General features: G+C 47.0%; 1 protein-coding gene and 1 pseudogene across 1 annotated transcript; one reads left to right on the forward strand and one right to left on the reverse strand.

Moving 5' to 3' along the window:
• LOC137467422 (zinc finger protein 436-like) overlaps nucleotides 1-21,923 on the reverse strand; it is a 61,910-nt pseudogene extending 39,987 nt beyond the window's left edge.
• LOC137467414 (inositol 1,4,5-trisphosphate receptor-interacting protein-like 1) lies at nucleotides 10,437-18,634 on the forward strand. The gene is made up of 2 exons (XM_068178917.1): nucleotides 10,437-10,536; nucleotides 16,633-18,634. The coding sequence occupies exons 1-2, from the start codon at nucleotides 10,437-10,439 to the stop codon at nucleotides 18,507-18,509; spliced, it is 1,977 nt and encodes a 658-aa protein (XP_068035018.1). The 3' UTR covers nucleotides 18,510-18,634.
• Nucleotides 21,924-27,017: the final 5,094 nt, after the last annotated feature.

Raw genomic sequence — 27,017 nt, forward strand, 5'->3', positions numbered from 1 at the left:
GAGAAGAGCCTTCTTAACTCCAGATTTGATTCCTGGTTTGTTACACAGACCATCTTCCTTACCTAAGAAGTACTGAGCTTCTCACCAGGGACACTTGTCATTTAAAGCAGCATAATTTAGAGACATTGGTCAGTTTTGAATCCAGCTGCTCGTGGTTCCGTGTGAGCCGCTTTCCGTGAGATTGGATCAAGACTCTTTGCAGTGTCTCTGGTAGATGGGATATGCAAAGGGGCACATGGTTTATATATGGTGAAGAGAAGCACTGAAAAGAGATGCTGCGAAAACCCTAAAAGCTGTCTCTGAAATTCCATCGTTTTTTACTGCATAATTAAGCACTTTTGCTGACACATCCTCCCTTATGATTCCCTTTAAGTTGGAGCATCTGGCCGGGTGTTGCACAAGAGCCCAGTTTTCTTCTCCCTATACAACGGAGTTTTGATTAATTAATCATTGCTGCTGTTTGAATAATACATTAAAGAGGCACTTGAATGTTCTAGGACAAAAGTAAAATTAAAAAAGAATGCACACAAAGGGAAATACTGCTCTGGATTGTGAAATGACACATTCTCTTCAAATGGCAGGACTGTTCTAAATGTGTTACTGGTCAGACTGTATATCTTTTCCGGCTTGTTTCTTTTCATGTCCATTTCACATGGTGATAGTCACTTGCCTCAGCAGGCTTTTAAGTCACCAAAATGTTGAATTTCAACATGATATGGAAGAATGCTACAGTTAGGACAAATATGCTTTTTGAGACAATGCTTTGCTATATTAAAAACCAAGGAATTATGAAGCTTTCATGTTGTTGGCTGCTGTCCATTTTTATTCATGTCTTCACAAGAGCAGCTTCGTGCTGATATGACCAGAGCAAGTTGAGTAGTTGTACTTCTACAAATTTCACTATGGTTTCAAAAGTGCAGGGTTTGTGTTTGCTCAGCGCTGAACCTGCCCCTTCACAGGAGTTATTGCTGTTTCTGGGTTTCTATACGGACCTTAGTTCTACTCTGTGCATGTCCTCCACAGTCTGGAAGCAGTGAGACAAGATCTGAAACCACAGAGGAACACTGTCTTGTATCCAAAAGCCAGGCTGTCCTGTCCTGGTGCTGTGCTTTTCCCCAGTATCTCACTGCTGTCAGGATCTCCAAAGGAGGACAAAGCCCTGCAGTTGCTGTCATCCTGCATGCAGTCTTTAACATTGTGAATACTTGTTTCTTGAAAACTGGATGTCAGCTCTTGGTCTGAGATTTTTTTAAAAAATACTGAGGGTTGGACTAAGCTTGCCTTCATGTAATTTGAGCTTTTTGGAGTTGCTCAGTGTTTCCTGTGCATGCTGCTGAAGCAGCATGCTGATGTTGGATCATGCATCTTCAGTGTGTCTGGTAAATAGAGCTCTTTGCAATCCTGTTCTATTGACACTTTTTAAAGAGGTCTTAGTAGCAGTGACAGAAGAGATAAGGTGGTGCTGTGTGTTGAAGTGAGAGCGAGGGCCTGGCTAGCTCTTACTGCTGAAGAGCTGGGGTGTGAGAGGAGATCACTGCTGAAATCCTGGCTGTGCAAAGCTAAGGCAGCTTCTTTCCCTGGCCTAAAGAGACAAAGTGCTGCCTTTTCCCTAGATGAAGGACCATGGGGAAATCAAGGTTTCATGCAATTGTTTCTGTGTCTCTCAAGTGGTGATAGCAGTAAAGCACAGGGTGCACCTGCAGCCTCATTTGGGTCTGCCTTCCTAGGTGACTGAGCAGGAGAGCTTTCCAGTCTTTATATGCTGTCAGATGTGACACTTGGCCAAAAGCCCCTACTCTGAAAATGCAACAAACTGAAGCCCATATGACTGCTGAGATCTCACTAGATGGAGCAGGGAAGCACTGCTGGATGTTATCCATGGAGGCTCTTTCAAGAGCTTTTCTCCCCTTCTGCCCCCTTTAATCCATTTTCAAGCCTAGCAATGCCTCATGTTTACCCAGCAGGCCCACATGAAAAGGTCACTTCTATTTCTTTGACCTTTTTCAGCTCAGTAAACATTGGCAGCTGGAAATCCTTTCTGTTGACATGTCAGCTGCAGTGAAATGGTGCTGCAGGTAGTGACATGCATACAGAGCATCTCTGACCTCTGATGTTGTTTTCCCAACATTTTAGTCCTTGTGACACCAACTGCTCTCAGGAGCTTGTGGAAGGGTTTTCTTTCCCTTTTCCCTTGGCATTGTTTGGGTGCTCTCCTTATTTTGAAATGAGATAGTAAATATTTGCAATCTTGAATTTGTAGATGTGCCGGTTATCACTAATGTGTGGTCATGGGTTTTATATCCCTCAGGTGTTAGTACCAGTTTGTTGGGATAGGAGGAAATTTTTTTCCTGACAGTTTCTTTCCTAAATTTTTCTCTGAACTGGGAGACCATGTCTAAGACCTGGATGAACTAGTTTTGGTGAGGATGAAGGGGAAGGAGAACAGCAACCTATGGGCTGAATCTTGAATTGTGACCTTCTACCCAACATCCACCAGAACCAACTGCTGAAATTAATGCCCCTGCTGTGGAAACACAGACACAGTGTGAGCACCATGAGTACAGCTTTGTCCTGCTTTGGTTTAAGAAGTTAGGTTCTAGTAGCTCTAGTCCAGCTTTGGATGTTCTTTCTAAAACAGAAGTTAAACTACAACGTGTCTCTCCAATGCCAACCTTAAGCCATGGCCAGGTATTGCCATCAGTCTCTGCTGCAAATCCTGGAGAGTCTCATCAGCCAGAAGGCTCGTGGGAAGTGATGAAAAGCAAGTTGTCATGTTGTGTTCAAATTATAAGTGTTTTTGGGTGGAGCGTTAGCTACACAATTCCCATGAGGCAGGTGATGTTTTTCTGCACATCCTGTGCAAAGCTGAACCTCATTTCCCCTTATTTTAGCAATTTGGCCTTGTTTTTTGAGTTTTTCATAATACTCTCAATGTGTAAGAAAGTTTTCATAGGGAAGTATTTGTGCAATCTTGCTGCCTCTGGGAATTGTTACAGGTGGTTGTAAAGCATAGGCCGTGATTTGTACTTGCCCTATGAACTCTGCATCTATCACACCGGGTAATACAATTACTCCTTTTTACTTGTTGACGACCTGCCACGTAAAAGTCCTCCGACTCGAGACTCAGCACTGAGCACAGGGCCTTTTACTTCAGCTGGAATCAATGTTACCTCTTTGTTGCTCAGGGTTGCCTCTACTGTGGTTGCCACGTCCACTCCGAGACTCCCTCGGGTGGCTGGGATGCGCTGGTATAGGAAACCGTATTTTTCATCTGTGTCAAAGGGGTGTGCTGGGTCAAAGGGGTCTGTACTTGTGTCTTCACACAGAGACCCCTCGTGCTGCTCTGCGTGTTTCCCCATGGTCTGCGAGTACAGGCAGCAGTAGCACGAGCATCAGAGTTACACACACGACACCAAACAGTTTTGGAACAGGTTCGCCGCCTGTGACCAAATTCAGCACATCAGAAGCGGGTACCAGTTTCAATCTTTTTGTTACTTTGACCTTTTATTTTAGTTTGCTTGCCTCCGCTTCCAGACAGAGCAGCTGCAATTACATGACCTTGTTCCTTTAATGTTTCTTTCATCGCTGCCGTGGAGGCGGCTGTCTGATTATTCTGTTCTGCCCGAGTGGCTCTCATAAGCATTTAGTCAACTGGGCTCCCTTGTGGTAATGTTGCCAGGATTGCTCTTGTTCTAGGATTTGCTCCTTCAAAAGCCAGAGTGTGGAACATATGTTCCTGGAGTTCAGGTGGCAAATCTGCATTGTCTTTTATTGCTGCTGACAAACGGTCTGGGAATTGTCCACAGGGCTCTGTGCTTCCCTGACGGACAGTGGTATAGGGTGCAGTTTTCTTCTTATCAGGTACAGACAAAAGAGCTCGGTGGGCTAAAGTCTGTACAATTTGGTGCATTTGAATAGGATATTGTAGCTGAACTTGTGTGTTAGAATAGGGTCCTTGCCCAGTTAGCATATCTGCTTGTATACCATACAGAGGGTCTCCTACTATTAAATGTTTATTTGCTTCTTCAACTGCTAATCTTTTCCATTCTCTTTCAAACAACAAATACTGAGACGGAGTGAGGAGAAGGGAAGCAACTCTTACACAGTCAGCAGGGGCAAGGACATCTGCTGTAAAAATCAACTGAGTAATTTGTCGGGCAGCTTCTGATCGAATACCATGGGTAGTAACTGTTTGTTTTGCTTGTTGCAGTATTTTCCAATCATGAGGTTCCCAATTTGCTTGATTATTACTGATTATTACAGGGCAAGCAAGAGAACTGGCAGCCTGCCACTCACTTTCTATGACAGCATCTCGAATCACACCCGACCATCGTTGTTGAATTGGATTTTTTCTGGCCTTGGTGCCTGCAGGGGTATTGCAAGGCATCTGGGCATTGGTGGAGCAGTAGGCTCCACAGGGGGTGTCACTGGGATTGGGACAGAAAGGGGTGTAGGAATAGATTTTAGCACTGGCACAGTCTCTGTTTTTCTAACTGTTCCTGCGGTATGGATAATTCTGCTAATTTCTTTAAGACTTCTTGAATGGAGTCATTAGAATTTGATTTTTTAAGTTTGTTCTTAGATTCAGAGCATTTTGACCTTCTAACTGTATCTTTTTCCTCTCCCTCGGACTCAGCAGACGGCATAGATTCATCTGACGCTGTGTGAGGCAAAGGAGGGTACAGGGAAGGGCGGCATTCTTTTCTTTTTCCTTTCTGCCCACAAGCTGAAACTCCCTTTTTCAGCCTTGAATCGCCCTCCACCTGAGGAAATTCTTCTATTTCTTTTGCTTCAGGCACTGCTTCCATATCTATTGCTTCTCCTGAAGGGGGATCGGTTACTTTTTCTAATTTTGGATCAGCTGCAGCAGACTCTGATGGGGCAGCCTCCTCTTTTTGTGATGGATTATTTAGCAACTGTTGCAAATTAGAGCAAACAGGGGCAGAGATTCCTTTCATGGGGACATTTCCAACTCCAAAAAAGTTAGCAAGACGTGACAGTTTGGAAGGAACTGGTTTTACATCGCCTCCCAAAGCCTCAATGGCTGTGGCAGCCACCTTTTTCTCAGCTTTCATAGTCTCTAAAGTTTTGATGATGGATTTCCAAGTAACTCCTAACTCTCTGGCTTCTTTTCCATTTTTTCCACCTTCTATCATAATGCCCCTGAGGTAGTTTCCTACCTCTTGCCACTCAGATTCACTAAACAGCACAGCAGGGTCAGAAACTTTCCTTTTTTATGTGCCCATTTTATTAGGGCTATGACATCTTCTTCTTTGGTGTCCTCACCTCTCTTAGAGAGGATAGTTGTCAGTAATTTAATTGCCGTGTCTAATTCCATCGTGGTCTTACCTCAGCAGGGACTTGATCAGCCGCTTAAGCTCTGGACTCTGGTCTCCTTCTTCACCAGGCCTCTCCTACCTCCAGCTCTCTGGCTCCCAAATCAGGTGCTTGCCTGATGCTTCAGAGTCTTCTGCATTTAAGCAATCTGCATTTAAGCAAAGGTGTCCCTGTTCATGGCACCAGTATGAAGAGGGTCCCACGGAGAGCCGGCCGGAGTAATGACACTCAAACCACTGTGGAACCCCTGGGACCAAATGATAATACAGGACAACAGATTAAAGAGCTACCACGGGATGTGTTGATTGACATCAAGAATGCAGCATGCAATGCAATTTTACAAACTCCATCAGCAGGAACACCTGAAAACATCTACACAGGGATCAGGCGAGGACCTTCAGAACCTTTTACTTCATTCCTTGAGTGCCTCATTCAAGCAGGAACAGGCAAGTGAATGACAGCAAAACCACTCCTGATTTGGGGTCTTGCATTTGCAAATGCCAACACAAAATGCAGACAAATCATCAACACGCTGCCTGGTCAACCCTCGTTGGAAGAAATGGTGAGGGCCTGCAGCAAAAATGATACACCTCAACACACTGCATCCATTCAGGCAAACATCTGGGGAGAGCAACTTCAAAGGATCCTCCAAGTTCGGGATGGAAGATTTCTCAGAGCACTTCAATTACTGTTTCAACGAAACAACTTTACAGATGACACATGAAGATTGTGGAAGAGGACCAGAAGAAAGAATCACAATTACTTGTTTCTTTGTTGTGGGACAGGTTATCATTGTGTGGGATACACACTGTGAGAAAGGGACATCTTATCATAATGAAAATTGAAATAGAAAATTAAATAGCATAAATTTTTAGTAATTTATTATATTAAGGTTTAAGTTAGGTCGTATTTTAACATTTTATTGATGATGGGCTTGATTTTTATATAGTTTGGTTTGAGTTTAAGTATTGTTTAATTAGAGTATATCACTTGAAGTTTTATTTTAGGTTTGGGCCCTGAAGAAGTTAAGTTTTATGAAAGTTTAATTGATAATGAATTTATATATTATTAATTTGATACATCTGGATTTTATAAAGTTAATATAATTTAGGAATTTTTTACCAAGATATTTTTTATATTGAGTTTCAGTACTGTTTGATTCAAAAATTATTTTAAGTTTTTTCAAAGATCAAGTTTACTTAGCTAACAAAGTTTAGTTGTTTTTCTTTAATGATGGGAGGATTTCAACTGAAAAGGAAGTCATGAAACATTGATGAACATTGATTTAAGGAGGAGACAGAGTTTGTTGAATCCTTGGTTTTGTTTCAGTCTTCTGTGTTTTATTAGAAGTTTATCAATATATAAGAGTCTTAAAGGAATTTGTTTTGAGTTTTCTGAGATTGATTTCATCATTTAATAGTCAGTTTTTATAGTCTGTTATTTCTTTATATAATGATACAAAGGGTGTTTGTTGTTTTCAAATCCTTTCTTTTATTTTTTAACTATTTCAGTGTTTTATAAATATTAGTGTTAAGAAATTTTATCTTATTACTAGCTGAAGCCTTGTGCTTTGTTCTTTCATAGCAAATTTCCATATGTTTTAATGTCCTTTATGCAATCTTATCCAGGTTGCATGCCATTTTGAAGTCTCATTTTGGTTTCTAACTGTATTGTGCATTTTTCTAGGTGGACCTTCTGGTTTGTTTTTATATCTCTTGTGAGTGGAATCATTGCATTTCTATTTTTTATCATTCTCAAATGTTTTTCAGAAGATCTCAAAGGGAGATGTCTGAAACATTTTGTCAGCCTTTTGTCAACTGTTGATCTTATGATTTTGTCCAATTGACATCCTTTTTCCCTCAAAGAAGTTTCAAGGAAAATGAATCTTTTTGTCATCTGATCGATTTACCCTCTTGAACTTCAAGTGTTTATTTTATGTGACAATGTTATGATAGGTTGTTATGTTTTAAGTATCATATATGTGTTGTTGGTGCAAGCTTGGTTTTAGATAATATGTTAGGGGACATCACTCCAGTTTAAAGTTTGGGCCCTGGCCAGGCTCTGATTTTAACTTGGACAGATGAGTTTGCCAGCAAAATCCAGAGGTTTCTGCACAAAAAATGAATAATATGCAGGTCATTTTGACCTACCAATTCGATCCTACAGATGGAACAGCTGAGGCAGCTTTGAGGTGAAACTTGTCAGCCTTGCCCGGGAAAGGATGCCGAGGATTTTCACTGGAAACAAATGCTGCAGCTGTTTGCAGACTCTGAAGTGCTGGCACAATGTTTCTAATGATTATGCTTTGTTCAATTTTATATATGTTATTTAGAATCTCTTTTTTTTGAATCTTCTTGATTTTTTGTCAGTTTTGATAAGTTTTATGCATTTTATCATTGAGGTATTTTGTCTTATTTTATATTATGTTTTATATTTTTCAACCTTCCTGTTTAAAAAAAAAAAAAAAAGGAGGAGAGAAAGGTGAAGAAGTGCCTGAAATAAGGCTGGAATGAGGTTGGAGATGTTGTGTATTTTAATCTTTTGAAATAATTCTTTTGTAAAGCGCACTTCACTGATCATCGAGTGAAACGTGAGGAGAGTCCCAGACACTGGACACATCAAATTGAAAAAACCACTCAAATTAATAACTTTGGGAAAGAATTGTGTTTGTGTTTTCACAGGGGTTGAAAGTACGCGTGAGATCTTGTTGAGTTCAGAGGAGAGCAGATCCTGACTCCAGAAGCAGAGAAGTCAGCACGCAGACGTGAGCAGGTGTCAAGACAGCGGACATCTCTTCGTTCTACATGCAAAAAGTGGACTCTGGGACTTGGGTTTCTTTTGGGACTTGAGTTGTCATCTTTCCATTTCAGGAAAGGGAGATGATGGTGTTGCATTCCAGATTCCCATGGGGAATGAGGCCTGCAGTTTAATCAAGTGTTATACTTGTGCCTCATCTTCTCACTGATTGCCTTGGGCAATGGGGTGGTTTTGTTCATGTTTCAACCAAGGGAAATGTTTGGAAAACTCGGGGCAACACATCAGGGTTGACACTATCAGTCTGAAACACTCAAGGCCAGAATAGCCCTTTTCAACATGTTTGAATTTGCCAGGGAACAAATGGCTGATTCCAAAAGATATCCCTCCAACAATTTTGCAATTTGGAGAATGGAGGTGGTGTTTGGATGGGGTTTCTTTCTGCAGCTCCTTATGAGCCTTGAGAACTGGAAAGTTGTGGCAAAAATTATTTTTTATATAACATTTTGGCTTTTCGGAGTGGCACAAAACAAAGATAAAACCATAGAAGTCACTCCAAACCACTGAATTTGCAAAGAAGCATCATCTTGGTGTATCTACACTAAGATGTCGAACAAACCATCCAACCAGGTTTCAAAATAATTGCCACGAGAGATCTTTTTCATTTGTAAGAAGACAGTTTGATTTGCTATCCCTACGGATATCAGGGACAGTCCATGCAGCATTGGCAAATCTTTTGTCAACACGCAGCATGACTTTGATAAAAGAGCAAGAAGGAAAAAATCGAATGAGTGAAGTGATCCAGATTGTGACAATGATAATGTTAACACATGGAAAAAAGGCTCGGAAAACTGGGATGGTTCTGCTTTCACAGCAGGTGGCATCAAAAAGAGCCTTGGCACAGCTGGATCAAAAGAGGTTGTGGGCAGAGTAAAGATGCCCATGCCGTTTCTTTTGCATTGAATGATTTGTTAGCTAGGAGTGTGAAATGAGAACAAAGCAGCAATTGAACATCTCTTGTGGGCACATGGACACAAGAGTGATAAATGTGAAGAGGTATCATGAGAGAAAACACACCTGGAGGGAAACTAAATCTTAGATGGATGCTGTGTTCAATTTGTTTAACCTTTCACAGTTGTAGAAGGAAATTTTGAAAACAGTTGTATATCTTTACAGGGTATTGTAATTCTTCTGATGCTTGTGCCGTGCATGCTTTAGCGCATGCGGCAGACACGGACAGAGCTGTCAAGGAAGTGTTCTTGGTTCAAGAAGGAGGGGGAGATGTGGGAATCCAGGGCATCCCTCTGGCTGCCCTGGAAGGTCTGGGACCCTGGCAGGGGGTCAGGAACCCCCCTGTACAGAGCCCCAAGAGACACTGTCTCTGTTCTCTGTCCATGCAAACAATTTTTCAATCTTTCAGGATGAATTACAAGCTCTGACTGTTTGATTTAAGTAGTAATTAGTGTGGCACGGGTGCAAAAGTAGAATTTTAACATTCTAGATAAGGGGTTCAAAGGGGGCAAGGGGGCAAGATGGAGGAAACTGGGCGTGCCTTGTCCTTTTTCTTCTTCTTCATGCCCTCCATGTTTCACTGTGGTGTTGGCATTTTTCTATGGGTTTAGGCTGGGGACACACTGTTCAACATGGGTGATAGGTATTGGCACGTTATTGTAAATATAGCACACGTAGTTTTTGGTATATAATGTTTGTAACATCCCACTGAGGGGCAGAGCCCCACACACTGTCCTGCAAGACAGACCTGCTGCAGGTCAGAAAGAAAATATTTTAGATAAGAAGAAATAAACAACCTTAAAAACCAGCACAGAAGAATTACGACTCCTTCTTTGGCAGCGGGGCTGAAAGACAGAGACTTTCTACAATCTTGGGAGCATCTACATATCACAGATCCCCACAGGTTTTGGTTCGGGTTTTTTGTTTTTGCTTTGGGTTTTTTTTTTTCATTTTGTTTTGATTTTGTGCTTTGGTTTGATTTGGTTTGGTTTTGGGTTTTTGGGTTTTATTCCCCCCCCTTTTTCTTTTCACTTCTCTTGAAGGAATGGCTCTTCTATTTGCTTGGAACAAGAAACTTGTCCGGAAAAGAAATTTTCTTGGCAAATTTTATTTCGTTTCCTTTAGTATCCAGAGCACTCCCAGACCGAGCTGACGGGCAGCCCGTGCCCTGTGCTCGGCCTGCTGGCACGCCAAACTGTCGAAACGGCCTCCCCACCGCCCCTCGCTCAGGACCCTACAAACCCTCCCCTGCAAAACAGCATCTCAGCGGGGCCAGCGGGGAAGAGAAGCACGTACGTGCAGCGGCAGAAATCAGCAGCAGCCGCTGGCCCCCGATGCAACTCGGCCCGCCCTGCCCCGCCGCACCGCCGGCGGCAAGCGGCCGGCCGCTTTTGGGCGGGTTCTTTGACGGCCCGCAGAGGTCTTCGGCCCTCGGTGGGGGTCTGGGGGGTCACAGGGTCTCGGTGCTGAGGGACGGTATTAAATTCTGGGGTTTTTTTTGTCGTGTAGAGGCACATGTTTCTGAAATAGAGCTGTCTTTTTAAACTATTATTTCTGTTTGCTCCAAGAGGATGTTAACAGACTACATAAATTCGAGGGGAGTTATACTTGAAACACTCCGAGCAGCATTGGAGATATTTCCATGCGGCTGGTGGGGATGATGTGAGACATGGAGGACATTCACATCTTCCTAGAGCATCAGAGAAGGTTGAGAGCGCTGCCTCAAGTGTTTCAAGGGGACTGACATTTATTTTTGTAATTATTTTTCTATCACTACGTTGGTATGTTAAACTCCACATATGTGGTTTTCTTTCTCCTTGCCTCTTTGGATCACCAAATCGTGTTTCTCTGTGGAATTTCTTAGTCTTGTGTGTAGTTCTTGTTGGGAATGGTATCTGAGGAGTTTCAACACAGACACATTTATGTATTAATGGACAATTTTTTAAAGGAGATAGATTTCTTGTTGCTTTGAATGTAGATTACACCTCCACAGGCACAGAGATGAGACACTGATGCTGTCTTCTTCAGCTAAAACAAATGCTCTCCAGTTAGTTACGTTTCATCTATGTCAGCACCCTGCCCTTACAGGAGCTATTTCTGCTCTGTTTTTCAAACTTATGTCTTCCTATGCATGGCAGAATTGCACTCAGGATGGTGTGATGGGACAGGCTGTAAACCCTTCATCAGGGCTTATGATACGTTTGTCATGAGTTTAACACCCAGATGAATTTAATGAGTAAGCAGAATGTCATGCTATTTATTTACAAGCTTCTCTTTTGCTAGATTTGCATGCAACTGTGCATGCTATTCCACTGTGTAGAGATGTGTTTGGATGTGTTTGTGTGAGAGAGACGGAGGAAGCAAGATGAAGGGATCTTGACAACATTTTCATAAATTCAGGAAACAGATGCACTCACTGAAGCCAATGAATACCGAAACTGAAAACCTGACATGAGTTATGACAGTTAGCAGTAAAACCCTCCTAACATACAGCCAGCCTTCTCACAGCTAGGCCTTTTGAGATAATTCCCAAAAGCAGCACATACCATATGGCAATGGCATTTATTGTGGATTTGACACTCACGATTAGTGAATTCCTCTCAACTTCAAAAGCAGATAGCCTTTGGCAAAATCCTGATGGATGCATCTGGCAGGTAGAGAGGGGGAGAAAAAAAATACTGAGGTCAACACAGGAAAAAAAGAAATGTCTGAAATCTTAGTTTAGAATAGTGGCAGAGACCTGCTGGGAGTGGTTGGGAAAATGCCTGAGCTCGTTTAAAAAGACAATGAGCAGATGATTGATATTTAGGCCCTGACCCAAACTTTTATTAGCAACTTTAAAAAACCTTTCAGTTTGGCTTGAGGGATACCGTTTCCTGTCCAAACTTATCCACCTATATCCCTGTAGGGGGGAAAGATACAACAGATACAGATGCAAAATAGCACATAAATCTTAATTTGGAGAGCTGTGATGGAACTCAAAAACCAGAAGAAAGAGAATTACGAGAATTTATTGTGCCTTGTCTTACCCTTTTGGGGGGGTGGAAGGTGTGTATTTTTCCACATGGATCAAGAAGAAATTCATTGCAGTTTTTTCACACTTAGGTATTGTAAATGATACCAGTATGGCTTATCATAATTAAACCATATTTTTGTTGTTGATATCGGGATGTCAGATGTACTGAATATTCAATAAAGTTGTCAGAATTAAGTCCATCTTCCTTCCCCCAAGTGTTTCAGACAAAATAATTCCAAGGTTTCTGTAAGATGTAGGAGAAATGAGCTGTCTTGCCAGTTCTCATAAGATTGTTAGTCATGTCACTGACAAGTCCTGGCATCTCTGTTCTTTGGAATTAAGACTTGAAATATCATGAGGAGGAAAATACAAGGTTCTTTCCCTTCTTTGTGGGAAACAGACGAAAACTGGCAACATCAGCCAGTTCCGGAAACCTGGTCACATGTGTGTTTTTGAAGGGAAGTTTTCATTCTCTTCCAGGTGCAGTGTGTTTATGGCATAGGTCCATCTTCCCAGAAGAGCTGAGCATTTGCTGGGGCAGGAGAGCTGAAAGTAAGCAAGATTTTGCTCCACAGTTACTGAATCTCCCATCTGCATCAGTCAATGGTGGATGGGGAAGAGGGAGAGGGTGGGGTAGTTAAAGATGTGTCTGTAACTGCAGGAGTTCTTCAAGAAACCACAGCATGTCACAGCTCCTTTGTGTTCAGACAGCAATTAAAATTTCAGACCTTCTCTTAATGGCAGTTACAGGTTTTCATCTTCTCTGGGTTTTCATCTTCAGAAGTGGGAATCTGAGCTGGAAATGTTAAGATATTCCAGGGAGTCATGTGGGGATCAATGCAATACAATGCATTTCCTTTATTGCATGCCCTACTCTAAAAATGTGTTCTAAAAAATTGTGCATGTATAAAACTAAAGCTACACACAACTCAATTGAAATATGTTGTAATACAGAATCAAAGTCATATATTCTCCACCTCTGTTTATATAATACACTGTGATCTTTAATCACATATCCTTTGTTCCCACATTTTCCCTGATCCATTAGTTGAAAAATTCTCTTCTTCACTTATACTTAACTTTTAGATACTGATTCATGTCATTACTATCCCAGAAATTGTCACTGCTTGCTCTTGTGATGTTTTTAGGGTGCTCGCTCTGCATAGACCTTACTTAATCTATGCATCTTAGATACTTCCACAAGTTTGAGGTGCTTCTATTATTATGTTATAGCTTTAATACATGGAGGAGCTAACAAACTGTCTTCTAATAGAAGATTGACATCTTTAGAAAACCAGGGGATGAATTATTTTTCATACTCTTTGTCTAGCTCTGCTTTCAGTCTAAGAGAACTGTGTGTATTTATCATTCGTTTTCGTGCACCTGGACATAGCCTGTGACCTTCATCCAAACTGCAGAACTCCTTAAGCACAGAAGTGACATTCAGCTTCCCTAAGAAGTGCATCCTCCTTGTCTGCTGCATCATTTAACATGCTCATTCCAACGTCTAGAGCAGATGCAGAAGGTTTTCATATACCAGTCTCATTCATTAATGTCATTTTCAGGACAGCATCAGTTTTGTTACTAAAGAATGGAAGAGTCTGTGTCCTAATTCATATATGTTTAATTCATACAGTGTAGACAGTCGTGTCTCTATCTTCTGGGTAATAATATTTTTTAATTAATTGAGAGGTACTTCCATACATATTTTCTGAGTGTATCTCTAGGTTCTACTTTATAGGGAAAAGTAGACTATAGCCAAACCAGGAGATTGATTGCCGTCTCAGGAAAAAAAAAAACATTTGCATTTTGCAGCTGTGCTTGCTCTGCTGGAAGAGGAAGCAAAACCAGACAAAGCCCTGCTCCTGTGGTAGCATCAGCAGCTGTAAATCTGAATGCTTATGAAAAACAAGGAAAGTGTGTTGAGTGAAGAAATGGTGTTTTCCTCTTGTTTGTTATTTAATTAATTTTTGGTGGTTTGTTATCTGTCAGAAAAATCTATCTCAGATTCCTTTACGGAAAAACATGAAGTGTTTATGTGAGAGTGAAGATCCTACTACTGGAAGACTGTATAGTTACGCAAAAGAATTTGCCTGTTTTGTCTCAAAAGTGCTTTCTGGAGGCAGTTATCATTGAGACTTATAATATACCCGAGATTGATGATGGATGGGCACTGCTGTCCATGCAAGGAAAGGCTCTCGTATGTGCATAAACTAAATATAAATGTGAAGGCATTTATAAATAGAAAAACCAGCAAATTTCTTAAAGACTTTTTTTTCTTTTTTTAAGCTAGTGAACTTGAAGGTCAGATCCAACTATATGTTGCATTTTCTGTCATATAATTATCATATATATAATGTCCTGGAGAGCAGCTTCCAGTCACTGACATCAACAGTTTACATAGCAGATGAACTAAGAATAACCTGGGAGAACTGACCCATATCAACCTCTTAAGTGTAAACTGTAGCTCACAACAGTTTTTGTGTTTTCATGGTCACAGAAGGGCCTCAGTTGGGTAATAGAAGAATTGTGTTCAAAAAATACGGAACTATTCTGCTGAGTTTATTAAATCTTGGAAAATGAGAGGAAACAAATCTGGAAGAGTGATACTTGGCAAATAATTTTTGCTCCCTTGTAAAAAGAAGGAAGGGACAACATCAAAAACAGCTTCCCTAGAAGAATGCGGGGAAGATACATGATAAGTGGCATCAGCTCGGAAGAGAGTTTAAAACTCTTTATTGGAATACTTTTACTAATGACATCTGTTAAGCAAATCCAATTCAGAGCAGTTTTAGCCATCCCAACATTATTCTGCTACACACCAAGGGGAGAGCGTGATCAGCCTGACGTCAGTGTCTGTCTAGCAGTGACCATCTGTGGTCACGATGCAGGTACTCAAGTCACATCCTGTTTCCCTTTCCTCCCTCCCCATTTCTGCAGTTCCATTTAGAGATGAGTTCCCCAAAGAAAGGTCGAGGAGTATAATCTCTCCTGTACTCACAGTCCTTTGGAGATAAATACACAAAGAGATAGCAGAAAGAGACAGAAGTTCCTTTATCAGTCAAAGAGATTGGCTAAGACTGTTTAAGGGAGACAATTTTGAAGATGGTGGGAGTGACAGAGGTACATCTTTGCACAAATTTGAAAACACAGAAATTCTGCTTTCTGAACAAAATCCTGGCTATACCAGAATTTTGCACAGTGTTGAACCACAGAGTTTGAGAGCTAAGAGGTTACTGAAGGCATAACATTTTGTAATTAAATTATTTGGCCTTTTTAGGATGGTATTAACTCTTCCTGTGCATCATCCAAGCAGCCTGGATTTCTTCCAGAAAGAAAGAAATCTCACTAAATCTGTAACAGAGCATTAGCTTACATGACATCCTACCCCAAAGTAATAAGTATAAATACTACTAATAAAAAATGTCCCCCACCAGTATTAAATAAAAGCCTACACTTGTACACTGAGAACATCCATGGGTCATGTCACCCAGATTTGAATTTGACAAGGGTTGTGTGTGAGGGTGCTTGTGCTGCTCTGTCAAGGGAAGCTCTGGTGTTCCCAGGTTCCCGAGTGATGGATCTGCACTTGGTGTCTGTTGGGGCTCGGGGTGCCCAGGGCCACGATGAGTTCCCTGGCCGGGCTGGGGACGGCGGGCGGGGCTGGCCTGTGCCGCGCTCTGGGTTCTGTGACATCGCAGGCGCCGTGTCACAATGGGGGCAGCTAGAAAAGGCCCCAGCGGGTGCCGCTGCCCCAGTAGAGCCTGGGCAAGCGGTGAGTGCACAGCAGTGAGGAGACGGGGCTGGGGGCTGGAGGAGGGCTGGGGGAGAAGCGCCGGTACCTGGGGCTGCCCCCGCATCCAGGGCCCAGCCCCGGCGGGAGCGCCTCGCTGAGGGCGCGCTGCTTGCTGGGGCAGCGGTGCAGGCCTTGCCAGCTGCCGGGGGCCCTCTCCTTCCTGCCGCCACATCCCTGCTGCTCCTGCCCCTCATTGTCCGTCTCCATTCCGGCCCCACTGAACCCCTTCTGTGTGTCCTCCTGCAGACCATGGCTTTACTGTCACTGCTCTTCGTGCTCGTGCAAAGCCTGATCCAGTACCCCCAGCCGGCTGGGGATGGGCTGGATGAGGCCACGCACCAGCGAATGAAGGAGCGTCAGGAGCTGCTGGACCGTGAGATGGCTCAGCTGCTGCAGGAGCTGGAGCGGGGGCCCCTGGAGCAGCAGGACGAGGCCTGGGGAGCCGTGCTCTTTGGTGCCCTGCAGCAGTGGCCGGTCTGGGTTCTTGCTGGCGTCCTGCTCTTCTTGGGCCTGTGGTTTAGCTGCAGGAGAAGGAGCTGTGACAACAGCAGCAGCAGCAAGGACCAGAGCTCCTGCAAGACATTGGGAGATGAGAAAGGAACAGAACAGAAAGAAGACAGCACTGATCCAGAGGAAGGTGGAGAAAACACTGATGTGACTGTGGAGGCAGATGACAGCAGCACTGAAAATGACAGAGGAGGCAGTCCTGTGGCTGTAGATGAAGGAGACAGTGATGATGCCATTGAAGGCAATGACGATGTGAAGGTGAAGGAAGACAGCGATGTTCACAGAGACAATGGACATGATTTAAAGAAAGATGAGGGACGGAGTGATGGGGATGTGCCAGGAGACAGTCGTGGTGACAAAAATGAAGAAGAACCTGGCCATGTTGTTGGAAATAAAGAAGACCTAGATGAAGCAAATGAAGGAGAACACAAGGATGTGTGGGTGGAGCAAGACAAGGACACTGGAAAGGAAGAAGAAGGAGATGGAAATGAAGAAAAAAACAATAGCGTGACTATAAAGGTGGGCGACAACAATGACGTAAATGAAGGTGAAGACAACATAGATGGACAGGAAAAATACATGGATGTGAAGGTGCAGGAAAGCTGTGATACCAGTGAACAGAGAAGCAGAGATGTGACTGAGCAGGAAGATAGTAATAAACGCGGGAATCAAAGTGCCCATAATGGTTTTGCTGGACCTGAGAAAGAAAACAAGGATGTTACAGAAGAAGATGGCAATGATAGAAACAAGGTTGAAGAACAGGGGGATGTGAACGTGGAGGGAAACAAGAACAAGGATAGAAAAGAAGACAAAGAAGGTAACGTGGCTGCCAGTGAAAAAGTTGGCAGTGATGGTGGCAAGGAAGAGAGCGGCAATGGTGGACCCGAAGACAGAGAAGACACTCAGGATGCTGGGAATGAGCAAGGCATCCTTTTAGTGGATGGCATACAGTGGCCTGTGGAGGACCTGGAGAGAGGTTGCTCAGTGGTAGCTGAGCTGATGGAGAGCTTCACGCGTGTCTTTGTGGACAGCGTGAGCAATAGCTTCTACCCGGTGCCTCAAGAAGCCATCGGGGTGGGCAGTGCCTTTGAGGGCTGGAGTCCCCGTGGGTGGGATGGTGTGTACCACGTGCTGGTCCCACTGAATCCCCCACCAGGGCACGTCTTCCACCTAGAGCTGAACAGTGCAGGGCAGATGGCAGCAAGGACCTTCAGCGTCCGTGTGGAGCTTGCGTGCTTGTGCGAGAGGGAGCGGCTGGGCGAGAAGCTGTTGTGCTTCCTGCACCACTCGCAGGAGGAGCTGTGGCGGGAGCAGAAGCGCAGCCTCCTAGACACACTCTGCACCGGCTCCTACCTGGATGTGGAGAAAACCTCCCGCTGGTTCTACCAGTTGGTGAGATGCTCGTGGCTGCACGTGCCTCAGTCATACTCATGGCACTTGGTGTTTCAGCCCTGCAGCCGGTCCTGCCAATTCCAGCTGAGCAAAGGCAAGAAGAGCCTGACGGTGGAGATGCTCTTTGGGGTGCGCCAAGGGGACTCTGACATCTTTGTGGTCAGCCATCCCACAGAGGCCCAGAAAGGCAACTCCAGCATCTTTGTGAGCAGTCAGCCCGCCGAGGCCAACATCATCGCAAGCACAGCGTGGCCTGAGACATATGCTGTGGCAGAGGCAAAATTCTTGCAGCACATCGCCAGGCAGATGCCGTGCCAGAGCTTGCACCTGAAATGCCTGCAGGTCTTCACCTGCATCCTGAGGGGCACAGGTTTTTCCAGCTCTACCTGGAAGACTGTGGTCATGCACGTGCTGACCACCGTACCGCTGTCCCGGTGGCGCAGGAGGGAATTTGCACAGCGGCTGTGGGACGTCATGGCGTACCTGCGCCGCTGCCTGCACTTGAAACACCTGGAGCACTTTGTGCTCGGCAACGGGAGGCTTCCTGCAGAGATCAGCTTGCCGCCAGCAATGCGAAGGCTTCAGCCACTCAACCTCTTTGAGCACCTGGCCCGAGATCCTGCTGCCCACCTAGAGGCGCTGAAAGCTTATGGTCGGCTGCGATTTCGCCTCCGGACGCTGCTCTCCAGCCACTGAGAGGAGTTCCCTGCACAGAGCTGTGCTGGGGGGGTCACACCCGATGGCAGCCACGTGAACGCTGCGTAATTGTTGCATTTGTCACTGGCAATCCTGAAGCTGCTTTCCTGCTCCTGCGGAAGGAAGATGCTGCAGCACATGGATTCGTTGTGCAGACACGTCTCTGAGTGGCCTTGCCCTTCACCTTCCAGTTACGACGGTGCTGTTGCCAAAGTCTATGAGGCAGAAACTGACTCCACCTGCACATCCTCACAGAAGAACTGTGAAGTTGATGGAGGTTGCTTGAAATATCTCGAAGACAGCAACCTAGTCTGTTAGGGACTTAGTGTAGTCATTTAATGAGCTGTAGCTTTAATTAGACTAGTTTCTTAGCATTCCTTCCAGATGCCCTTTAGTCTTGTCAGTGTATAACTATTCTGCAAAGTTACCCTTAGTGTAGAGAAATACCCTACTGTAGTTGCTTGTCTGCTTTTAAATACTATTTGAATATCTATGTTTGAGAAATTAATAAAAGAAAATAAGTTTCTCAAATTGCCTGAAATGTGTCATTCTTTGCATTTAACCCTCTGTATTTAGAGAATGTCCTTCCTATACCCCTATCTGAAATAAAAACTTTTTGCGAACAGAGATGTTGGATATATGAAGTATGCTGTCTCTCAAGCATTTCCATAGAAACGCTTGAAGCTTGAAGTGAAAATGCCCTGAAGTGCCTGAAATTTTGCAGCAGAGTACTCCTGAATTTTTAGCAATATTTGGAAAAGTTTTCTTCACACAGTCACTTTTATACGCTCCTGGGGAACAATTCAGTCTGAAGAGTTGAAGTCAGAGAAGTCCCTAACTGCAAAACATGTGGTTCAATACATCTTTTTTTGTCTTCTCATAACCAAGGTTTTGGCACAAAATTGTGACAGTGGAAAGTAATTTTTCTGTTTTTCTTTTTTCTCTATTCCTGGTTATTTGTGTCCTTTCAGAGAGGCCCTGCTGGTCTATTAATATAACCTTTTCCACCAGGCCTATATAATATTGTCTAGCAGTGAGAGTCACTTTCCATGCACAGCTTTATCCATGGTCAGATGCAGCTAAACAAAATATGATTTACTTCTTGCCATACATAGTAGAGATTCATGGTAGTTTGGAAGCATTTATTCTCTTTGCCTTTGTACCAACACATCAAAGAACAAACAGTGACATTGCAGGGTGACATCTCAGAGTCTTCTGTGACATCACAGAGCAGCTGTCTGACATCACAGGGTGACATCTCAGAGTTGTCTCTGTGACATCACAAGGGCTGTGTGATATCACAGGAGGTTGTATGACATCACAGGGGCTGTCTGGGATCACTGGGGAGGTGACTCTGCCCCAGACCCCCCTCCCAGTTCCCCCAGAGAAGTCCAACGCTGCTCGTGCACAGCGGGGTCCCCTGTCCCCCCGGGTCCCCCCGCCCCCGGCGCCGCAGCCTCCCCCAGAGGATGTTCCACGAGATCGAGCCCAGAGCCTGACACAGGGCCATGGGGGGTGGGACAGGGGACAGGGACCCCCCGGCAGCGTCCCCGTGTCCCCCAGGGCCAGAGCCTGGCCCAGGGCTCCTTCACCCTGTTACCAACGAGGGCTTGAGAGCGCTGAAAAAATCCCCGGCAAGGGAGCAGCAAAAACCAGATTTAATATTGAGCAACAGCACCACAAAGTTCCTTGGCTAGAGTCACTCTGCTCCTGACTGGACACTTCAGGCACACCAAGGAAACGATGGGATGGAGGGGGGGGGGTCACACACGCTCTGGGGGGACACACACGGCCCCGGGGACCCCCCCATATCTTCTGCAGAGCCAGGACGATTAACACCACCATGGAGCCACTGACCTCTGGCAGTATCTTGAGGGTGGGGTCTGGTGGCAGCTTTGGGAGTCTGGGGGAGTCACAACCACCCAAAAACGCCCTCCCAGCCCCACAGCCACTCCCAGACTCCTCAAACCACCCCACAGCTCCCAGCCAGGACCCCCCCCAACAACTCCCTGCAAGATAAATGACCCCAAGAACCACCAAAACCCGTTTCCATCTCCCCCAGGACCCACCCAAATTCTCTGCAAGCCACACAGCCCTGTCAGGGACCCAAATCTCCCTCATAGACCCTGCTAGGCCCCCTCCCAGCACCACAAATGCCCACAGGATTGACAGAAGCCCTTCCCAGTCCCCCCAGGAGCCCCTAAACTCCCACCTCCCATGGCACTGACCAGGAGAGCTTGGTGGACAGGAACATTTACAGCCAGGATCAGCTCGGGCACTTCAGCAGTGATTTGGGCACTTTGGGGGAACATCCCGGATAGGGAGACCCAGGCCAGGCACTGGGACAGACAATTAGAATTCTTAGAGAACAGGCGGGCTCAGGTGGACACCTTTTGCCGGCACACCTATGAGATTGTGGACATGTCCCCTGACTTTGATAGCTTCAGAACACCCAAATCCTCCCAAATATTCTATTGAACCAACCCCAAATTCACCCCCAAATCCAGGTAAATGGTGCAGCTTTAGATCTCTTTGCTCAATTTCTTTATTTTCACCCCAGTTCTGGTTGTTTAGACAGGGTGAAGAAAAAAATTATTGAAATGGAAAAGACCTCCAAGATCATGCAGCACTGCTTGATGCCACCAGAAGAAATAACTGGACAGAGCGGGTGAGATTTTTTTGGGGTGTAAAGTCAACAAATCACTTTCTGCCAGTGAATTTCCAGTTTAGATCAGAGTCCTGATGGGTGTTCCTGCCCCTCTGTTCATCCAGGTGCCTATGAGGATCCAGGAGGACGTGGAGAACACCTTCCAGGTGTCTTCTCAGCAGGGATCACTGGGAATGTGGGTCACCAGGGCTCTGACCAAAGTGGGTCCTCCCATGGGGGATGGAGTTGGAGCAGGGCACGAAGCTCTTCCCACAGCTGAGGCATTTGCAGGATTTCCCTTACCGGTGCCTCCGTTGGTGTTGGGTCAAGGTAGAGCTCCTGGAGAAACTCTTCCCACACTGGGGACACTCATAGGGCCTCTCCCCAGTGTGGACGCGCCGGTGGATGACAAGGTGGGACTTTTGTTTGAAGCCCTTCCCGCAGTTGGGGCAGCGGAAAGGCCTCTCCTCCGTGTGAATCCGCTGGTGCCTGAGGAGTCTGGAGCTGGTCTGAAACCTCTTCTGACACTGGGGACACTCGTAGAGCCTCTCCCCAGTGTGCATGCCTTGGTGGGTGACGAGGTGGGAGCTGCAGCTGAAGCCCTTGCCACACTCCCCACACTCATAGGGCCATTCCCCGGTGTGGATCATCTGGTGCTGGATCAGGTGGGAGCTCTGCCTGAAGCTCTTCCCACACTCCAAGCACTTGTAGGGCTTCTCCCCATGGTGAACCTGCTCATGGCCCACCAGCTCCGAGCTCTGGCTGAAGCTCTGTCCACCTTCCTGGCACAGGATGCCAGGGCTTTTTGGGCTCCCGGGGTCCCTTCTCCCCTCCCTCTCTGCTTTGGGCTGCAGGGGCTCCAAGGAGTCCCCCCTGCCCCTCTCCAGGCTGTTGAGGGTCCCGCCAATGACGGCGCTCCCCCCTCTCTGGGCTCCCCACTTTGGGCTCCTGGGGGACACAGGGCTCTGCTCCTCCAGGCTGCCTCTGCTGTCAGCTGCCACCGGGACCCCCCAGTGTCCCCCCAAGGGGCCTTTTCCACTCAGCTTTGCAGTTCTTCATTCTCCAAACATCCCCCCCAAAAACCCAACCCAGGGACCCCCCCAGGATATCTGGGCCGAGCTCCCCATCCCTGGTCACCCATGGGATGAGGGGGTGATGGTCACAGGGGGGCTGCGAATTCAGGGAGGGCTCGACCTCATGATTCCCTTTTCTTTCCCTGATCCTCCTTTGTCCCTCCTCTTCCTCTTCCTCCCATGCCTCCTCTTCCCTCCCTCCTCCTCCTCCCCCAGGAGCAGCGACATCCTCGGTGCCCCGTTCCCACAGCCCTGGCTGCCTGTGGCAGGAGCGGGGATGGAGCCGGAACAGGTCGGGATGGGCAGCGCGGGGCTCTCCGCTGCTCCCACCCGCTGGGGGCGGGGGGAACCCGGCCCGGGCAAAACGAGATGCACCCTGGGAAAACTGGGGGCTGCACATCCAAACTGGGCCTTGCTGGGGACCCTGCCAGGGGACTGCCAGCCCTTGGGGCTCCTCTCGGGAGATCCGGGAGGGGGGAACGCAGAGAGGGCTGGGGGATCCCAGGAATGGCAGCACTGGGAGTGACTTTTTTATACTGGGATCGTACTGGGATCATACTGGGAGTAGCTGGGCCCATGTGGGGGCAGACTGCGGTCACACTGAGGGAGACTGGGATCATATTGGGATCATACTGGGATCACACTGGGACAGAGTAGGAGCCTGCAGCGGGCAATTGAGACCATGCTGGCGCAAATAGGATACACTGGGAGTGACTGGGATCATTCTGAGTTTGACTGGGAGCAACTGTGAGCAACCGGGATCATGCTATGAGCAAGTGGGAGGAACTGGGAGTCACTGGGTGCATGCTGGGGGTGACTGGAAACAACTGGGCTTCTACTGGGATCAACTGGGATCATGCTGGAGGTGACAGGGATCATATTGGCAGTGAGTGCAACTACACTGAGGCTGAGTGGGAGTGGTGGTGAACAAATGGGATCATGCTGGAAGGAACTGGGAGTGACTGGGAGTATGCTGGAAGGAACTGGGGTACACTGGGAGAGACTGGGAGTGACTGGAACAAAAGTGAGGGTGAAAGGGAGCAACTGGAACCATGTGGGGCACAACTGGTTCATACTGGCAGTGACTGGGAGCACACTGGGCTCATCTCTAGACCATACTGGGAAGGACTGGACTAATATTGGGAGTGTCTGAGACTGACTGGGAACACACCAGGCACATCATCCCCCATACTGGCTGTGACTGGGAGCAACTGGGAACACACTGGATGAAAGTGGGAGCAACAGGGACTGTGCACGTGCAAATTGTATCATAATGGGGAATGACTGGGAGCAACTGGGCTCCTGCTGGGAGCAGCCCCTGGCGCCCCGGGTGCCCTGCACCCCTTTCCCGGCCATGCCGCCCCTCCAGCCCCAGCACCCCCCATTGCCGGGGTGCCGGCACTGCCAGGGATCCCCCCCTCTCGGGGTCCCCGCTGGGGCTTCTGGGGCTCTTCTCTCTCTGGGCTCCTGCTCAGGGCAGCCGTGGCTCTCCCGGGGCTCCCCAAAACCGGTGTCCCCCCGCCGGGGCTCTGCTGCCCTCACCGCCCACCGGGACCCCCCAAAAACACCTCCCGGGGACCCCCCGATGTGCCCCCGAGGACCAGCTGCGGCTCGGCTTTGGAGCCCTGCCAGCTCCAAACATCCCCCCAAAAAAATCCCAAACCCAGGCACCCCCCAGGATATTTGGGCCGAGCTCCCCCTCCCCGGGCACCTGCGGGATGGGGGCGATGCTCCCGGGGTGCTGCGAGCTCAGGCAGCGCCACGGCCACGCGATTCCTTCTCTCCTCTCCTCCAGCTGCTCCCTGCTGCCGCTGCGCCTCTTCCTCCCTCCCTCCTCCTCCTCCCCCGCTCCGGGATCCTGAACCGTGAAGGGAAAGGGGGCGAGGAAAGGGCGGAACCATGAGGGGAAAGGAGCGAGGAAAGGGCGGAACCGTGAGGGGAAAGGGCCGGGGCCAAGGGGACGCGCTGTCCTCAAAAAAGCCCGGTTTGACCCAAAATCACCCAAAAGGGCATCAAATGCAGCCTACATCCACATGGTTTGGCCTGACATCAGCCAAACGGGATTAAAAGTATCCAAAGGGCTCTAAAATCCAACCCAAGGGGCTTAAAACTGCCCCAGGTGTTTTATAACCCTCAAGAAATGGCTTAACATCACCCGTAAATCTTTCAAATGTGACTAAAATCCACCCTGAAAGTATCTGGTCCAGCCTAAAATCATCCAAAGGTATCTAAAATCACCAAAATGTCCCTGACACCAACACAAGAAGACCTAAAATCACCCTAAAAAGGCTTGGTTCAAACTAAAATTGCCCAAAGAAGAAAAAAACCCTACTTAAACGGGCCCAAATATACCCAAAAAAGGGACCTAAAATCACCCACACAGGATTAGGATTCACCCATATGGGCCCAGTTTTTCCTAAACTCACCCAAATGGGCCCCAGCCCCACCCCCATGGGCCTAAAATCATCCAAAGGGGTCTGAAATCCCCCCTAAACCCCACCAGATTCGGCCTCAAATCAGCCACAGGGGCTGAAAATCCACCCGAAAAGGCTCGGGATCCCCGCAAGGGATCTGAAGCCCACCCTAAACCTGCCCGGTTCGGCCCAAAATCCCCCAAAGGGGCCGAGCCCGAGGCCGAGCCCGGGATCGGCTCCGGGGTCGCTCCGGGACCTCCGCTCTCGCTCCGGGCAGTTTTGGCCGCGGCCCCGGACGGGCCTGGGCGGGACCGGGAGGGACCAGGGAGGGCTCGGGAGGGGTTTGGGCATCTGGGGCTTTTTTGGGCTTTGGGGAATTGTGTTAGGAGTTTACAGGGAATTGTTGGGGTTTTTGGGGAGAGTTATTGGGTTTGGAGGCAGTTGGGGGAATTTGGGGAGTTTGGATTTTGAGGGGCTTTATTGGTGCTTTGAGTGGGAAGTTGTTTTCCTGGGGGTATTTGGGGGTTAATTGAAATTTTTTGTGTTTTCTTTTGAAGTTCGGAAGGTTTTACTGGGATTTTGTGGGGATTTTGTGGGATCCTCTGGAATTATTTCTGGGGTTTATTTAGGGAATTTGGAGGCATTTTATTGGAATTGTGGGGGCATTTAGTGGGATTCTTTGGGGATTTGGGTTTTTTAGGAATTTTAGTGGGGATTTGGGGGGGGGTTGTGGGTTTTTTTGGGTGTTGCCAAGATTTCTTTGGGTCTCGTGAGGATTTTGTGGGGCTTCTTGTGGTTTTGGAGACATTTTTGGGGGGGGGTTTGTGGGGTTTAATTGGGATTTTGTGAGCTTTTATTGGGATTCGAGGGTGTTCTAATGGGAATTTGTGAAATTTAATTGCGATTTCATGGGGTTTATTGGGACTTTCAGGGGTTTAAAGCAGATTTTGGTGCCTCTCGGCCCTTCCCCACACCCTGGGACAACTCCAAAGCCGCCCAGAATTCCTCTAAAACCCCCCCAAAATCCCCCAAAAATCCCAATAAAAAACTCCTAAACACCAAAGAATCCCACAAAATCCCAGTGGAACACACCAAAATTAAAACAAAAAAAAAAAAAACTCCCAAAAATTTCAATGAACCCCCCAAGAAATAACCACCCCAAAACCCTAAAAAAATCCCCAAAATCCAAAATCATCAAATCCCACAAAACCCCCATAACCCCACAAACCCAGTAATTCTCTCCAAAATCCAATAATTCCCCCTAATCTCCCAACAAAATCCCCCAAAGCCCATAAATGCCGCCAAAATCCCCCCAAAATCCCCCCTGAGCCCCCCAGACTCACCGGGGGCCGTCCTGGATCAGGGGGCACCAGCCGGTGGAACAGGAGCCACTTCAGGGGGCCCGCGGAGCTTTTTGGGGAGGGGGCACCATGGGAGACCCCCCAAAAACGGGGGAGGGGAACCCCTGTGGTACCCCCTCCCCAGAAAGCCCCCTCCCCCGGTTCAGGAATAGCCAAACTCAAGAAAATGTAAACCAGGCTTGACTTTCCAGAAATTATTTTTGGCCGGGTTTAGCTGCATCCTCCAGGCTCAGGATCACCGGTGTATTTGCAGGTTTTGCTCTGCATCATCAGCCTGCCCAGACTCTGCTCGGTGTTTCACAAATGGAGAAGACAATGGACATTGTGCCAAGCTTCCTTGCAAACAGCAACACCTGCATCAGCATGACAGAAAAGAAGGAAAAAAAAAAAAAAAGAAAATATTCACCGGTTAGAACAGAGCCAGTGTCCCACCATCTTCCCCTCCACTGTTATTATAGAGGCAAACCTGGGCCTAAAGCTTCCACCTCTCAGTTCCTGATGCTGTTTGACTTCAGCCTTGACTCCCCCTGATCTACCTGACTGCTGTCCAAGTGGGGCTGGGGATGCTCAGCCTGGAAAGAGGAGACACTGGGGAGGCCTCACTGCAGCTCTGCAGGACTGGAAGGGTCCCACAGGAAAGACGGGGACAGTGTTCAGCCGGGCCCGTGGCAACAGGACAAGGGGGGATGGCTTTCAACTGCAGGAGGCTGACTGAAGTTGGATCTGAGGAAGCTGCTCTTTTACACTGAGGCTGCTGAGGCACTGGCCCAGGCTGTGGATGCCCCATCCTTGGCAACAGGGCTGTGAGCAGCATGGGCTGGGAAAGATTGCTCAGCTCGGAACAAGATGCTCTTTAGATCCACTGTGATGTCACAGATGTGATGTTCCAGATGGAACCTCCAGCGTCCAGCAATAAGCACAACACAACCACTGGCCCTTGTGTCAGCCCACCCTGTGCCAGCCCTCGTACCAGCTCACCCTTCACCATGCTCCCTGTCACCCTTCTCGTCACC

The sequence above is a fragment of the Anomalospiza imberbis genome, unplaced genomic scaffold (assembly GCF_031753505.1).
Source record: "Anomalospiza imberbis isolate Cuckoo-Finch-1a 21T00152 unplaced genomic scaffold, ASM3175350v1 scaffold_62, whole genome shotgun sequence".
Lineage (NCBI taxonomy): Eukaryota > Metazoa > Chordata > Aves > Passeriformes > Viduidae > Anomalospiza > Anomalospiza imberbis.